General features: G+C 38.3%; 1 protein-coding gene across 1 annotated transcript in view; it reads right to left on the bottom strand.

The window, feature by feature from the left end:
• The window catches only part of LOC101862102 (A-kinase anchor protein 9), a gene marked incomplete in the record, with an annotated part of 176,565 nt that overhangs the window by 155,873 nt on the left and 2,624 nt on the right, over positions 1–18,068 (bottom strand). Inside the window, 5 exon segments of the mRNA XM_005093187.3 lie at positions 5,705–5,869; positions 6,531–6,587; positions 8,506–8,649; positions 9,356–9,400; positions 11,673–11,837. Coding sequence (XP_005093244.2) covers positions 5,705–5,869; positions 6,531–6,587; positions 8,506–8,649; positions 9,356–9,400; positions 11,673–11,837 — 576 coding nt within the window.

Genomic DNA, 18,068 nt, shown 5'->3' with positions numbered 1-18,068 from the left:
TTGGGGGGGGGCAGTTGTCTGTTAAAACAAATTGTGGTTTTGTTTTTGTTTTTTGTTTTTTGTTCTTATTACATGTATTTCCTTGTTTTCGTTCTTGTTGGATTTTTTAAAATTTGTCTCGGAGATGCATATCATGTTTTGTTTGTTTGGTTTTTTTTCATTTTTGTCCCGGACATGCTCTGGTGTGGTTTGTCTTGCAACACCTCTACTCTTCGGCACTTATATGACCGTATTGTGTTGCAAGTGCCGTAAAACTCTTACTAAAATAAATAGGACGGGCACTGCTGTTTTAGTCTGGGAAACACACATCATGTTTTGTATGGAGTTTTTTTGGGGGGGTTTTTGGGGGCCTATCTTGGTAGCTTATTCCCATTTCTAGATAACTGCAACATGACTTAATCAATTATTCATACGGAGAAAAAAGAATGTGCTGTTTTGCTATTTTGTATGGGGTTTTTTTGTTTTTTGTTTTTGTTTTCTTTGTTTGTTTGTTTTTTTGGGGGAGGGGGTTCTGTGTGGTTGTTGTTGTTGTTTTTTTTGGGGGGGGTTGTTTTTGTTGCTTTGGGTTGTTTGGGTTTGTTTTGTTTTTGTTTTTTTGGGGGGGGGCTTTGGTTTGATTTATGGACTGTGAAATCCATCTCCTCCAACATCAATTCCAAAATGGTATGGAAGCAATATAACACACAAGAACTTCATGTAATTTTGATCTATTGTGGCTTGATTTGATTTTACTACATTTTTAAAAGAGAACACAGAACAAACACTTATTTTTTTACATTGGCAGTTACGGAAACTCTTGCATAAGAAAGATAAAGATCTGACATTGCAAAGTTTAACATGGAAGACTGAAAGCTTGCTATGAGTTGAGAACATCCAAAAGTAAGGAGAATTAAAACAGTTTATAATGGTTGACAAGTGGTACTTCTTTACCACGAAACAAAAGTTTAACCGTTCCACTACAAACAACAGATTTAAGCAATAGTTACACCAAACCACAATTGCATACAACAGAGGGGGTCAAAATCTCATTTTGTCTACTTCTAAAGCAATCAATGTTTTTTAAAATCACACTATTGGCACTGCGATAGACCTTGGAGTAATTTCTATGATCAAACATTATTTTTGTTGAACAGTTTTACATTGGACCTCAACTGCTGAAAAGGGGAGATTAATCTTTACAGAAAAACAGCAAAAACAAAACTTTCTCTATTGAAGAAAAAGAATTTCCCTTTATACAACAATACAATAATATAAAAAATATGGTTCTCTTTTTATTTAGTAAAAGCGGCATACTATTACATAAGTCATAAGTTGGTGCATTTTGAGTTGATTATCCCTAATGGCCAGGGAAAAGTTGTGAACTGAAAGATTATATTTTTAAAAATTAAAAGATTTTTTTTCAGTTTTAGTAAGTGTTTTACGGCACTTGCAACACAATAAGGTCATATAAATGCCGAAGATTAGAGTTGTTACAAGAGAGTAACAAACACAAAAAAAGAAGGAGGGGAGATAAAGATGATAGTCGTTTGATAGGAAAGAAGAAGCAAACCACACCAGAGCACCCGTGAACCACCCATTTTAAAAGATTGCTGTCAACAAGACCAACCACGAGACAAAAATACCAGGCAAAGGATTTACTTCAGAATCTTTTTTTTTTTTAAATAGTAGAGGGTTTTATGGCGCTCCCAACTGCATAAGGTCATATGAGCGCCAAGGGGTGGGTGTCAACAGAGAAGTCTTTACAGGGAATCAGACTTAGACTGCTCGCCTCTCTAGCTTCAATAGCACAAGGTCTGTTTCGACTATCAAGGCACCCCGGAAATAGCAGGTCACAAGAGAGTGACAAACATACAAAAGAAGTCGAGGAAAATGACAATAGTAAGGATCAAGAAAGAAAAGCAGCAGTTCCCTGTTGTAGATCAGGCACAGTTATGAGCGTGACATGAGTCAGCCCATTTACAATTCTACTACGCTTGAACGAGAAATGTCCCCCCTTTGGGAATGGCCTAAAGACACTTCAGTCAGTGGCACTGCCCCCCGGGGGTTACTTCAGAATCTATCGTAGTACCAAGTATGTCATACTGAAAAAGAAAAAGTACAACTTCAACAACTCATCTTCTCTTTAGATATAATAGTAGAAAGAGATGTAGTAACAGGTGAAGGCTAAAATTAGTATAGAGTTAATCTGAATAACTTTGTTCACAGAAAGTAAAGAGAAAGGCTCACAGGAAAAGACATCTTCTTTAAAAAAAATACACCAAAAAAAAAAAAGGGCACATTACAGTAGGCCAAATGCCAAAAGACTTTACAAATTCCAACAAATGTAAGATTTTAGGCCATGTAGCTGGAAATATTGCCAGGGTTCCTTTCCGAGTCCAGGTTCGTTCTTGCTCAACATGTGCGCATATGTATAAATTACTTAATTCTGACAGATTTCATCAGCCATGATTGCAGTAGTTTAACATTTCAACACAATTTCAGTCATTAATGAGGGATATGTGCACAGCTCCAAGCGTATCTGGGTTGTGCGGGAGACATGGAAGCCTGAGATGCAAGTTAAAAATATCTTCCCTACATGAATAGCGTACACATCTTTCAAGTGCATAGCAAAGAACCCAGACATTACACCACAGACGTTGGTTTCGCTCGGCAAAACTTAAAAGTCACCTTTGTGCAAATTGGTACAGTGACATTAATTGCTGATTATTTAACCTATACTTCTTTCAAGCTACCCCTTACCCCGAATTCCGGTGGTCATGTCTAGATGGAAAGCTTTCAGGGGGTTAGTTGGAGGAATTCAAGAAGTTTGACAACTTTTGTGTTAAATCAGTTGTTTTGAATAATCAAACATGCCCTCTCATAACTGTGAAATCTTATTGCAAATCACGATGACCATGAAGAAGTAGATTTCTTGTACTTTTGCAAATATGCAGCCAGTAAAATAGAGCATGACAAAGGCATGGTGAATAACAGCTTTGACAGAAACTTTTCAGAGGAGAAAAATTTCCAGAGCAAATTCCTTGATGACATTCAGCAGTCACCTCATCATACTGAAATACATTTGACTGTAAAGAATCATCGTCAAAGTTTGCTATTCATTCCTCTACTCAGATGTCCTCAAAAACACTATATCATAATGATCTTTCCTCATCACCCATCTGTTTAGGCTTTCTAAATAAGTTACAGTAAAGAATCGCACTGGAATTTTCTTGTATTTTCCAAAAGTTACAGCTGATATTGAGAAACTGTATCAGATCCTGAATTCTTTACAGTACATCCACTGAGATTTGGATGTAGTAATGTAATTCTGAAGCTTCAGAAAAAAAAGACATTACATGTCAGAAAAGCAGATTTTAGTAATGTTTTGTTCAGCTCTTCAAAAACACAGGGAACAACTTGAAACATTATCAGCAACACAGATGTGCGCCTTTAACTTTAAAAAGTTACTGAATTCTTCAAAAACATACAAGGAAAAGGAATACACACAAGCCATCCTTCGCACTGATATCAATGGTTGAAAGCTTTTGCCATGCAACAATGTAAATACCACTGGTTAATTTTTTAAGTGTCTTCGAAGGCCATTCTAAGCAAAGACGAATCTGGAACTTTTGATTGGGTCTTACTTGAATACTTCTGTTTTTTTGTGTTGTTTTGGGATTATTTTTTTTTAAATTATAAATTTTAAAAGAAAATTTTACCTTTCTCAAACTCGATCAAGCAAAACTAAAAAGTCTTTCAGCATGAGACATGCCAGAAAGTAAAGAAAAAGCCTTACAAAGGGACTGTTACCAAAAACATGTGTTTAATCATGCACAAACACTTATCACTATTCAAGTGTCATGATGCAGACAGGGTGCAAGAAGCAATAATCACCTTAAGGTAAAATGGCCTTTCTACTCCTCGTCTTTGCTTAGGCTTGTCGAAAGTGACACGAAAACATGAAGACACTAAGCAAACGGAAACAGGAACATAATAAAGGGCCGAAACCTCCTTCAAAAAGAATGTATTTTTGAAAATGGACATCAGCAGACTAATCACAAGTTTACAGTACCCTGAAAACTGCCGCAGCTCAGAACAAAACAAAAATCTACCAAGCCGTAAAATTCAAATCACGGTAACAAATCTAGCATCCAGCCACACGGCACCAGCTCGAGGATGGAGAGATCAACAAAAACAAACAATGACTTCCACCAAAATTCACATGGTGAAGAACTGGAGAGGGAACATTCAGTTTTCAAGGGAGCTCCTGGCTTCTACAAACAAACTACGATAAAGGCAAACCAAATCTCCTTCTAAAGGAAAAAGTGAGAGCAGTACCAAATGCAGAAAGAGATTTTTATCTATACGAGTGCAGCACAAACACACTCTGTATGTCTGATATTCGTTCGAGTAAGAACAGCCTTCGTGGCTTTATCATGCATAAAATAAGCCATGTTCCCATAAGGATACGTCTTTCTTCCTTAAAACAAAAGAAAACCACCAGCCATTTTATAGTCTGGACACATAATCAAACCACCTTAGTTTTAGTTTTTTTTAGTTTTAGTAAAAGTTTTACGGCACTTGCAACACAATAAGGTCATATAAGTGCCGAAGATTGGAGGTGTTACAAGAGAGTAACAAACACAAAAAGAAGGAGGGGAGATAAAGACAATAGATGTCTGATAGGAAAAAAGGAGCAAACCACACCAGAGCACCCGCCAACCACCCACAAACCACCTTATGACGTGCTAAAAATGTATGAGTGGGAAGAGGAATGGGGAATATTAGAGATGGGGAAAGAGGAGAGGAGGGAAAAGGAGAGTGAAGAGGGTGCTGGGAAGAAAAATAAAAAGGCCAACAGTGGATCAAATTAGCTGAAAACAAATTAACTTCTGAGTTGCCAATACCCTAAACAGTATAATCTTTTAGCCCCCCCCCCCCACCCCTTTCAAACAATCACAACAACAACAGGTAGCAAAAAATCATAATCTTTTAACAAAATCATCAGGGGGGGGGGGGGGGGGGTGCGCAAAGACTTTGGTTTTGACGGAAAGGAAATACTACTTTATCTACCCTCCTTTCGGCAAAGAAGTTTTTCGACATCCATCTGATTTTCAACATTGTTTACTCATATATTAAGATGCAACAATTTAAAATATTTCAAGTTTCCTTGTTGAGAACAGACTATTTTCTGTTGGAGTATAACTTTTTTTTTTCAGATTTACAAAGCTTAGTAAACTCTTAACGTTGGTTCACATAAGAACCTATCACCTGTACATGATGACAAAAGATCTCAACCACTTCCGTTCTCACATACCAACGCAAACCACCCCAGAACACAATGATGAGAATGAAGACAACAGCAGGGCGCTATATGAGAATATACTGGTACAGACACCAACACAACAAGAGGAAGTGTTAATTTTGAGACGTTACGTATCCCCAGAAGAATCACTCCTACCGAAAGAAAACTATCATCATTATACTCCAGGGGGACTAAGTTAGTTTTAGTAGAGGTTTTACGGCACTCTCAACTGCGTAAGGTCATATGAGCGCCAAAGATAACAGGTGTTAAAAGAGAGTAACAAACATAAAAAAGAAGAAGGGGAGAAAAGATTGATAGACGTTTGATAGGAAAGAAGGAGCAAACCACACCAGAGCACCCGCCAACTACCCACCTGGAGGACTAAGAAGAAGTGGATGCGACACAAACGTGAAGACCTACCTGCTGAAGCTGTGCCTGCAGCACGCAGACGTGTTGTCCCAGGGCCTGGAGCTGAGACAGATGCTCTCCTCCACTGTCCGAGCCTTGGGCCAGGCACTGAAGAGACTGCGCCAGGTGACCAATGAGGTCATCCCTCTGGGCCAAGGCAGCTTCCACTTCAGAGATCTGGCATGTGAGCAGAGATATAGTGTAGCTCTTAGAATAAAAAAGGCTATTCCATATTTGCGCACAGTCAATTTTGTCATCCAATTTTTTCAGCATCACAAACTTTCAAAGAACTCAGCCCTTATTTTACCCTATTTGCATAAAATAAATACCAAACTGTGTAGACACGAATGCTCTATACAAGGGATATACAGTTTGATTACAGCTAGAATCAATTTATGGGGTTTCATTGATTTTTGTTACGATTGTAAGCGACGGAGCGGTGCACCAGTTGAACAGGCTCACAGTATGCTAAAAGCTAAGAGGGATCTTTTGTGGTTATGTTTGTTCTTTCCAATTACAAATTCATACATGTCCTTGACAATTACTCCTTTGGACCACGTTTATTCTAATTTTCTTCCTCAGTCCCTTGTGTTGTACATAAAATCTGGCAGACATAAATATTATCACTCTCATACTTTCAGCTTTACACACTGCCGAAAACATTGAAATTGCGTGAAGAGAGACAACAGGGAATTGAACCCCCAACCTAAAGATTGTAAGTCAAGCATCTCAACCTCAAAACTTCCTCATCATAAAACTTAAAAAGTACCCCCCACCCCCAAACCCCCCTTAACCCCCAGGCTCCTATAAAATCAACTTTCCTGATATGTCAACCTACCTTTGAGGGCTCCCTGTCTTCCCACACATCCTGATCAGACTGTGGATCAGCAGACAGCTGAGAATGAAAAAAAAGAAGACATTTATTTAAATACTCAGTTCTTACAGCACTGTCTGCCTCGTATGCCTTAATGGGAGGAGCGACCCTTGAGGAAAATTTTCTATTTTCGTTGCCTGAGATCAAATCTAAGTGCACATATAAGTAAGGCATAGTAAAATCTCTTGATAAGCAATTTTATATTGGCATAGCTACGGCGGTTGCAAAGGAAACGGCCGCCATCTTGAAAATAAACAACGAGCTTCAAATCCCTTAGGCTTTCTTACTTACGGACCAAATTTGGTGAGAAGATTATACCTGAATCAGACCGTATCAGTGTAACAGGGAGTTTTTTTCAATAAGTGCAAAGGAAAAGAAAATATGAGAATTTTCTCAAAGTATAAAAAACCTTTTCTAAATTTAGGTTGCGTAATCACTTGCCAATAGAGAAGTGACATTTTTTTCGCAAAAATCTCTCTGTTGCATTGATGGTAGCCTTGCCATCTATGTTCCCTGTAAGTTTCAAGTCAAAAGGATGAAAACTCAGGACGGAGTAGGAAAAAAACTGCAAAAAAATGACATTTTGCACAAAAAAACACTGTAAATATTGTGAAAATTCACTATATTAACCCATCTTCATGTTTTCAAAGGCAATTTACAAGGAGAATAAAGACTTTCTCAATTGTCTCCATGCTATTTTAAGACAAAGAACAGGTTGATCTTAAAAAATTCAGCTAACATCTCAATGTGCATAGCCTGACCCAAAATCGGCAAAATCAAGGGTCGCTCCTCCCCTTAACTGGTACGTTATTAAAGATGAACACAAGCTTATTCAAAAATTGATTCCAATTCTTACAAGATTTGTTTTAAATAAATCGGATGAAAATACAAAAGCAGAAATCTGAAAAAGTAACAATCAACGTATAAATACTACATCACTGTAGCAAACCAATATTCAATTATCAAGAAAAGCCAAGCCCGAACTGCACGCTTTCAGTATGTTGGCATGTAAATGCACAGACACTTGACAGAATATAAAAAAGCCTTGCAAATAATTTCTAGAGTACAAAATCAATATCCTGCAGCTGACCCTTGTGCTATGAAGCGAGAACAATTTTTCCAGGAGGCTAACAGCTACATTTTTTTTCTATCATGTGCTTGAGCGAGCACTTAAATGAAAATAGAATTGGAAAACTTAAAACAAGAGAGGTGATTTATCACAAGTAAAAAATTGTCAAGCCTCAGAATCAACAGTAGCCCTGTGAGATAGGCAAAGTAATGACAATACAAACATGAGCAACAACAAAGAGCCAGACTAAAAACAATCAAATGCAATCAACCAGTAAACAGATTTTTGATGAAAAGGAAATGTGCCACTTTACTGAAGTGTGGGTGCATATGAGAGCATGAGCAAATGGGGTGAAAAATTTGATTTGAGTTATGGGAAACACCTTCTCGAGTGGTAAGAAACCTAAATGATTATGCTTCACTATTGTCAGTCTTTGGTTGAATAAACCCAGTCCGTTCAACAAAGTTTTAAACTGTACCGACACTGATGCACACCTCAGCACGTGCTATCTTTATGATACCAAAAATATGGTTTGTGTGTGTTTAGTTGGATGTTTTGACATTTTCCTTCGGCGGGGTAGGGGCGTAAAAATAGGTCAGGGAAAAGCCCTTGGCCAGTGGTGGACTTTGGCCTGGTAGGAAAAGAGTTAATACTTTGGAAAGGGGTATGAACCTACACTATACTATACTACAAGTTACAAGTAATTCGATATTCTAACCAGGGTTGCTTTCTCTTCAGCCCCGCATGATTCCAAGTAAGTCAACACTGTGCCCTGTATGCCAACCTGTCACCACAGATCATTACTGCGACAAGGTAACATAATGTACTAATCAAAGGCCCCTGGGCTAGACATGAGCAATATCTACTTACAGATTTTTTTTGAGACTGCGTTTCCCTGACAAGGGCATCCAATGCCAGTTGCTTGCCCTCCACAGTTTCCTCTAGCTCCGCAATCCTTCTCCGAGCTTCCACTAGTTTTGCTTGGTAGAACACAGAGCCCCTGAACTCCTGCTCCTTGAAATATCATGTGAAATATCGTAGAGTAAAATAAACTGTAGTCAGAGCCTTTAATCATAAGATAGTAACTATAGTTTCAGGGAATAACATGAGATAATTTATCATAAAACTCTTGAAAAGTAGCTCCGTGGATAAGGCTAAGAAGAGCACAGAATTAAACTCCAAAAGTAAAAAAATCTAGAATTTTTAAAACGCTCCTTCGGGTTTTTTAATCTTATCAAAATAAAAATATTGATGGTAAAGTAGTCTAATCTATCAAAAGATTTTCAACAACAGTCATGGATTATTGTTTTAGTAAGTGTTTTACGGCACTCGCAACACAATAAAGTCATATAAGTGCCAAAGATAAGAGGAGTTACTGGAGAGTAACAAACAGAAAAAAGAAGGAGGGGAGATAGAGATGATAGATGTTTGATAGGGAAGAAGAAGCAAACCGAACTAGAGCACCCCCCAACAACCCACACAGTCATGAATTAAGCCATACTTTTAAAAACTTAAATTGGTTACAAAGACAAGAAAAAAAGTATATTTGTAGAAAAATATAGTAACGCTACTCATAACCTTCCATAAAAGTAATTTCATTAACACAAAATACTTTACAGTATAATTATAGTATGTTATTGTTATTAACAACTCATAATAAAAGTTAAAGTTAGGCAACTACATCGAAACATGTTACTTCAAACAAACATAAAATACCAACCTCTGTGGAAAACTCATCACCACTAGTGATAGAGAATTGGTCACTCTGAATTGAAATGAGAAGAAAACAAACATGCTAATAAAAACACAAACATGTGAAGGATCAAAAGCACACAGTGCAAGGGTAAAAATAAACAACATGTAAAGCTTGAAAGCAAATTTTAACAAATAGTAAGATAAAAATAAAACGAGGGAAAGGAAACACTGAATGTTTGATTTCATCAAATACCCCTTTTACTATTCCACTCTGTGTTGTCCACTTCTCGTTTTGTCTCACACCTTAATAAAAATCTGTCTAGTTGTGGAACTCAGTTTTACACTGTGACTGTCCTCAAATAAATCAAATATGAGGAAAATTGTTACACAAAAAGGCCTGTGATATATTGAAAATGTGTTCTAGTAGAAAAAATGAACACAATTAATACTATGGTCATAAGAAGCTCTAGAACAGTTAGAAGCCAATGTCATGACACACAGAAATTGACATATTTAGAGCCAGTCATATCTTGTTGCCTACTACATGGTTCCAGGTTGATAAGAACACTGTCATAAACAAGTTAAAGCATATTCTTGAGCAATTTGAATGGGTTTTTGGTTGTTGTTGTTGGGTTTTTTGCTAAATAAACCTACTGGACACAATGGGTCACATTTTGCATGGAACACTTGGGACCATAAAAGTCAAACTTATTCTTAATCTTTAGTAAACTAGTTTTATATTCGCAACTTTTTTTTAACACAATGAGGGCCACAGAGCTCAAAAAAGCCACACTGACATGAAAGAAAGAGAAGAGACAGCAGATAATTGGGAAACAAGCACAGAGCTAAAAAAACTAACATTTTACAAAGGGTAAACAGCGTGAAACTTGAAAATTAACACAAACCCACCATTTGAAAAAAAGTAATGTACTGTGGGTTTCTTTCATGAACAGTAGTTCACTAATTTTCAACTCTTTCAAGGGCACTCACTACACAGCGCGACTAGTCTACACATTATGTATAGGAGATAAAATAATTGTGCATTGAAAAAGTTAATATATAAAACATCAAATTATCCAAGAGAATATGACAGATGAAAAGACTCATGTTTTATTATCTGAATTTTAAATTTAACATTTTGAGTTACAACCTCCAAAAGAAAATTAAAAATCAAACTGTTAAGCCTGAACAGACTGGCGGCTTGTCGCAAAAATATTGGCTTTAAGTGTTTTAAATTATAACTCCATCAAAACAATTTACATTATTCTTTCAAACATGGGGTTCTTTGATCCTGTCCAACAAGGCCAGTCTGGGCTTTGAGGCATAAAGCCAGGAAAAAAGACGGAGATGGTAGTACATTGAGAGAACTGAACTCCTATTTCCTGCATGCCTGGCTATGAGCTAAACAAACCCCAAATGTAGATACAGATCGACTGATTCTCCATTATAAGTTGAAAATACAAAAGCCACCATACACTCAGCATTCATTTTTTATTCTAAGAAACTGTATATTTCTATCATTTGAACTGATGGGAGATTTTCATCATATTCAAAGAACTTAAGCAACTGCTGTATCCATCATTAGTCAGTTAATCAGAATACAAAATAAAACACTATAACTACCAGATATTAAACTAGCTGCAACACATTATTTCAGATGTTAGTCACTGCAAACAGACATAAAATTGTTAAAAATATCAATGACTAAGCAAACAAGAAGAGAAAGTTTCAATTCACATGAAACATAACACAACCTCTTTTTAAAGAACATCTTAAAAAAAAAAAGTAGGGAAAACAGCCAATGACATTTACAGTACCAGCCAAACGGAGGAGCTTGTCACAGAGAAGACAGCCACTGCAACTTATTAATACTGTTTTAGATTCTACAAAATATGGGGAGGGGGGGGGAACCGTTGTTCAAATTAAATGCAGAATTGCAACCAAAATTTATACACATAATCCAAAATTAGAATAAAACAACACTGCATGTTTAGATTAAGTGATTAAGCTGATACGTTACAGATGGAGAGACCAGGTCGACCAGATGTTGCTTTGTGTTGGAAAAGAAAAGTTACTTCGAGAATTTAAAAAAAGCCTTCATTGTACAGAGTAAAAGCAATCCAAGGATTTCTTTTCACAGTTACTGAACATATTTTTTCATAACAGTACTCTAAAACAAAGGAACAAAGGGCAAAAGGCTTCAAGATGCTACTTTATCAAGACTACTTTTCCTCCCAGCTGCTTATTTGACAATATACTCGGTATGGCTTGGCACAGAACACTCAGGACCATTAATTCACAGCAAACAAACAAAATATATCAAGAGTACAAAAATCACTCACATCTGTTTGATATGAATCGCTGGCGGTTGGGGAAGATATCAATGGAGGGGTAAGTCCACTTCCATTTTGCTGGTTCAAGTTCAGCTGCTCGCTGAAGTTCTCTTTTTCGCTTTTTTCTCCAGAATTTTTCTTTTTCTTTGCTTTCTTTTTCCTGAAGGCAGCCAACTGAAATTCATAAATAAGAAAACAATTAAACTCGTGTCAGATCAAAATAAATAAAACCCAAAAAACTGAGATATCAAAGACTGAGCTTAACTTTTTAAAAACAAATTTCATGGGTAGAAAAGGTTGCATACATTTTAGACAACAATATACAAAGAGACAATATTACAGAGATCAGTTGTAATTATCTTTCACTATCTAGCTGGCTTATCATACATTTCAACTGCTTAGTGTAGAACTCCGCTATCTATGCTGTTTTCAAAAGTGATGTATGACTGAGTCTCACAGTGAGCAGTTGGTTTGTTCCCTTTGCTTCACTGACCGGATTTACAACAACAAAAATTGAAGAAGATAAATTTGTTTTCTTTTTTCCATTTTTCCACTTATATATATATATAATATGAGCAATACCTTGTTTGAATAAGAGAAGTGCAGCAACACAAAGCAAGACAGACAGACAAGGACACCAGAGAAGGAAAGAACAGAAGTAGGGCCTATCTATGGCACCCTCCAACCACCCGAAAGGTAATTACCAGGGCCTGGCACAAGTGGCACTGACTGGGTACTGGTTTGGATGTGGGTAAGGGAGCTACAGCTGGAGGTTTACAGAAGACAGAGTATCAACTCATTTTTTAGGGGCTGATTAGGTAATGAATATCAAAATACGATTTGCACACCGGAGCAAAGAACTGGAACAACAGTATCTGCCCATAAATCCCTGAAGAGATCCCCTCGTGTACCTCTGTGCATACCCGGGGAGGCGTATCATGAGCAGAAAGGATTCACAGACCTGCCTAGAGGGAAGAGCTCTCGCAGCTGAACAACTTGACAAGTGCTATCCTAAAAAGCTATGAACGGGAGTCTACACAGATGGATTGGCTGAGGGTGCAATTTGGAATGGAGGGAAAGGAAATATACAATCAAACCTGTGTAAGACGGCCACCCATTGTCAAGGAGAAAAGTGGCCGTATAAGACAGGTGGCCGTCTTAGGCAGGACTGATCAAGATGAAGAAAACAAACCATTCCCATCTGAGTCCCCAATCGAAAGTAGCCCCATTGTTATTGTCTATGTTGTTGTTGTTGCTTTGTATTTCGTTTGTAGTTTTCATTTTGTTGCTGCTTTTGCGCAAGGGTGACAATAAAACGAAATGTATCAGACTTAGGGAAGACTGAGTGCTGGGGTAAAACAAAAACATGGGTCGCCACCACTCGGAGAACGAGGGGCGCTTCAGTAACAAGTTCATTTTGACGTCCTCTGTTACTTTTTTACAGACTGGGTAAACAGTGACCACTCATCTCACTTACAATTTGTGTGTATGAGTTCTGGGCGGGGCTTATGCGTTATGAGGGATCACACACTTCCCTCACCAGCAGCTTAAAATTGGTAGCTATTGGTCAACAGTGGGAGGGGCGTACGCAACATGTTCGGTTGGAGGGGCTACCTAACAACAACGACTGGTGATTGAATTATGACGGCTCGCCCACAACGCCGGGGGCCAAAGCACAAATTATGACAAAACGTAATGGAGTCACTAAGGTGGCCGTCTAAGACAGATGTTATTGTTTAGTGTGATAGGGGTTGTGTGTTAAATTATTGTGGCCGCGGCCGCGTTGGACAGGTGCCTGTTTTACACAATTAAATTATATAGAAAAAACGCAAGGGGGGAAATGGAAAGTGGCCGTTTGTACAGGTGGCCGTCTTATAGAGGTGGCCGTCAGGGCAGGTTTGACTGTACATTCAGTTTCCAACAGGAGAGGAAGTTAAAAAAAGACTTGCAGTCAGCCTCTTCACTACAAACTATAAAGCTGAAATAGTTGCTTGAAACTGCAGCCACTCAAATCAGATCTGACCCACACTCCTCTCGCAAGATGGTCCTCTTACAGGCTCCTTTTCTATATGACAAGCCATTAAATCAAAAAGAGACAGTGAGCTAAATGACAAAATGACCTGACAATGACCATTGCAAACCTCTGCAAAAACCACACTGTTGTGTTACTGTGAATGCCATCTCAGTGTAACTTGTTTAGAAATGAAATTGCTGATTCTTTACCAAAATAAGAAGTCTCAATCAGAGCAACCTGAAAAAAGCACAAGCCTTTCAGAGGCCAAAACCACCTTCAAAAGGGGGCTACAAGCAAAGTGAAACGAACAACACCCCACAACCAGGACAACCCCTACTACCTCCTCATCCGTCAAGAGCAGGTTGTTCTGTACAGACTTAGAACAGGGCACAGCCAACTGAAACATCACCTCCATATGAAGTTCATTTGAAATTCAGCGCAGTGTTAGAGCGGAAGTGGCATCCAAACAGGGAACCAGCTGCTGCAAGCCTGCCTAATGCTCAAGGCACTTATAAATAAATTATATTATATATATATTCAGTATTATATTGGCCCAACCCTAGTTAGAGAGATTCAAAACTCTATACGGGTCTGGAGGACCCGTGGCGAACAGCTTTCATACTAGAGACTGGGATGTATTTAAAGATCTAGATGAACAAAAAGAAGAAGAAATTAAAATACACACCGATTTTCTTTAGCCCCCAGAACCTTCTTTACGGGACCGTAAAAATGGCCACTCTGCCTTTCAGGCAACTGAATAAAATTCAAACATGTTGTAGAATCAGGTTATAAGTCTGTAAGCCTATAATCATAAGTAAGATTCAACCCTTTAATAAAGGAAGTAGCTATCCTCACCAGGGGTGAGAACAGCCTGTGTCTCGCTATTCTGACCCCCGTCAACTCAACAGGTGTGTTCTATATAATCAGGGCTGAAATATGGCATACCACAAAAAAGGTTGAAAACTAGGGGGATCCGTGGGTATGCCCCCCCCCGAATATTTTGAAAAAACGAGGCATAAATCTGGTTATTTTGGAAAGGTTTGAGGTCTTATTTGTTCCCTAATTTTAGAGAAAAATAATAATAACTACCCAAATACTGTCAAAAAGAAAAAAACCCATTACTATACATCAAATGATGAAGAACAAGCAGACAAGACTGAAAAAAAAGGCTACAGGGTTGTGATTTATGCGAGGGCCAAAGTCACCACAGATCTCCACGTAACTACGGGTACTCCATTGTCACAACTGAATACGATTCTACCAGTAATGAAGAAGAATAAAAAGTACTCGATTGAATGGTATCGACTGACACACGGATGCAACTGCAAATGTACCTCGTTTTCGTCCAGCGAGCAGTTAAAAACGTCTAAAATTATTATCGTCTTTTATTCTTACTACAATATTATTAGGAAGAGGCTAGCTGTACTTAATGACGGCTAGACTGGCAGTCTTGCCGTACTTTTATTCTTAATATGATGGCTAGACTGACCATAAAAAAATAGGCCTACTGAATTGTAAATATAAATTTTTAGTTTGCAGTACCTAAAGTATTTGTATTTGAGACGAAACCAGGTGCCTTAATGACAGTGCATGTATTTTAAACCTCCTGTTTTCTAACGTTAATAGGGCCTAAGATAAGTACGGCTAGACTGGCAGTCTAGCCGTACTTAAGTACCGCTAGACTTCTTGGCTAGCCGTACTTAAGTACGGGTAGACAGCCAGGCTAGCCATACTTAAGTACGGGTAGACAGTCAGGCTAGCCGTACTTAAGGACGACTAGCCTGTCAGGCTAGCCGTACGTAATATTAATGGCTGAATAGTAAATGAAATTTTTAGTTTGCAATGCCTAAAGTATTTGTATTTCAGACAAAAACCAAAAGGTGCCTTACTGACTTGCATGTATTTGAACCTGAATAATTACTAGATCTAGATCTAATGAGACCTGTGTACTTAACAGGTTTGAGTCGATAGGGCCAAACCTAGATCTAAGTACGGCTAGACTGGCAGTCTAGCCTTAAGTCTAAACTCTCAGTCTAGCCGCACTTGTACAGCTAGCCACTTCGATATTATTATCAAATACGAAACTCGGAAAAAAGGTGGAAGAGGCGTTCGGATGAGCGGACGGCGGTTTTGCAACGAGCGGAATTCTATTCTGCCTTTAGGCAGACAATTCTCAGCCCTGATCACGGCGCCCGAAATTCCGTCTCAGCAATCTTTTAGTTAGTCCGGCCCCCCGCGGTAGGCCATATATCAGCGGCAGGTGACCTGCAATTTCACGCGTCAAGTCGGGACTGACCGGGGTCAACCCGTGCACAGCGTTGTCCTATCTTGTCCTTATCAGAACACATTTCTTCCCCTAATTTCATGAGCCGTAAAATGATGCTCACTCTACTTCTAGAATCTATTTCTTCACCAATTTCGCTTCGTCTACTTCTTCTTGATATCCTGTGAAAGTTTCAACAGTTTTCATTAATTCGTTTGGGAATAATAACAGTTTTAAATTGTGAGTGTTAAGTGATCAGAAGCACCGTTAATAATGTGATCTCTTCAAATTTAATTACAAATCATTCGAGAATGAAACGTTGGTCTTTACTTCTGTTTGCGCTATTTTTTTCGAATGATGTGAATTTTGTTTTTCCAGCACTTTGCAGTGACTGGCAATCAGTTAGTGAATTGTGTTCCTAAGTAAAAGTTGTTAAACTGCAATGGGTCATACATGATGAGAGGCATAGAGAGTCTCTGAATGAACTTTGTCGGGTGTGTTGGCGTGTAAATTTAACTGTCAAACAAAACAAGTACAGAAAGCCCCATTTATGTAAGACAATGGCAGGATATTTTCTCTTGGTTTATGGGATTGATGTGAGGGACGAAGTTGAACAGTCCTATTCCGCTAACACTTGTGTCAAGTGTTTGACCGCGATTTCAACTATCAAAAGGAGACATGGTGTTACATCACGTCAATTCATGCCACAAAAAAGCAGTTGACACTAGTAGGAGCATGTGGTGTGCATTTGACAATAGCATAAATGTGAATTCCTTCTCCGTTTTGTCGACACCGCTTGGGTGGCTGCATACAAAGATCAATTTCAAGCAAACATCGCAAAACACCCCAAGCATACCTCCCTCCATCCCCATGTATGCAAGGAACTAACAAACACAATTTGTACAGAAACAAGAAAATACTCCGTCGAAACTGCAAAAATTGAGGAGGCAAGTGGACTGGAAGCAATATTCAATTTTCTCAATGAAAGATTTAGCAATGTTCACACTGCAATATCACATCTCAAACCAGTCAAACGATTTTCACTTCCAGAAATCTTCGTAGCAATCGACAATTACATGTCCGCATTCAGACGCTATTTCCCCGCAAAGTTATCTTAAAGCCACACATATCATATCAACACTGTGTTCCACACATACAACAAAACATGTTTGCTCTCTGGCTTTTAGGAGAATAGGACACAGAAAGCAGCTACCAAGCGATCTCAAAACTGGAATCCAGAGCACGAAAGATTTCAAACCAGATAGACATATAATGCGTTTTATTTTTGTGTTGCATCTCCTGCAAATAGCTCCCTCACTGTGTGCTGCTAGATATGTTTAGAAAGAAAAATTGTATAAATTTATACTTTTATTCTGTACATGTTCATTTTGTGAAAAGAAATCAGTGCTGTATATTATTATTCAGGAGGATACACATTCCATTGGATACAAAAAGTCATGAACGCTGGGAAGCGTTTTGTCTATCATGCTCATGACAAGTTCCATGTTCGTGCTGGAAACAAAATTTTGAGTGAGTCAATTTCTAAACACATTTTCCTGTCTTACGTGGCAGTTTTGTAAATATTTATTGTTAGGCTTATATAAGTTATTAGCCATTCAATATGTGTTTGTTGTTTTGACTAACTATAAATAGACATACATTTTAAGAGCATCTAACTCCAAAACGTGAGCAGCCATGGTATTGCTATTTCGTACCAATAAAGAGGTTAAGTTGCTTTCTCTAAAGAACAAACTTGTGTTCACGTATGATATTTTTTGTTTGTGTAAGACGATAAAACATGTGTTGAAAGATTCATTTCACTGGCTACCGACGCAGGTAGCGGGAGGGCGGGTTAGTGACCTCTGGGTGACCGGCCCGCCGTGACCCGGTCACTCCATCGCCGATCCAACTAAAAGAGCGCTGTTTGTAAGTCGTGTGATATAATACAGCAGACCTTTTGCACACACACACACAGAAGAGAATAAGTTGTGCAGGCCTAGATAAGTTTCAGGTTAAGTTTATTAAATGGCTGGGTGAAGGCCATTTCAAACCATGAACAGAAAACAATAAGAGTGAAAAAACAAACAAACAAACAAACAACCCAGCTACACTATGACTATGATATATA

This window comes from Aplysia californica, unplaced genomic scaffold (genome assembly GCF_000002075.1).
Source record: "Aplysia californica isolate F4 #8 unplaced genomic scaffold, AplCal3.0 scaffold00059, whole genome shotgun sequence".
NCBI classification, from domain to species: Eukaryota; Metazoa; Mollusca; class Gastropoda; order Aplysiida; family Aplysiidae; genus Aplysia; species Aplysia californica.
Note: the sequence above shows the minus strand (reverse complement) of the source record. Positions and strands in the feature narration are given on the sequence as shown.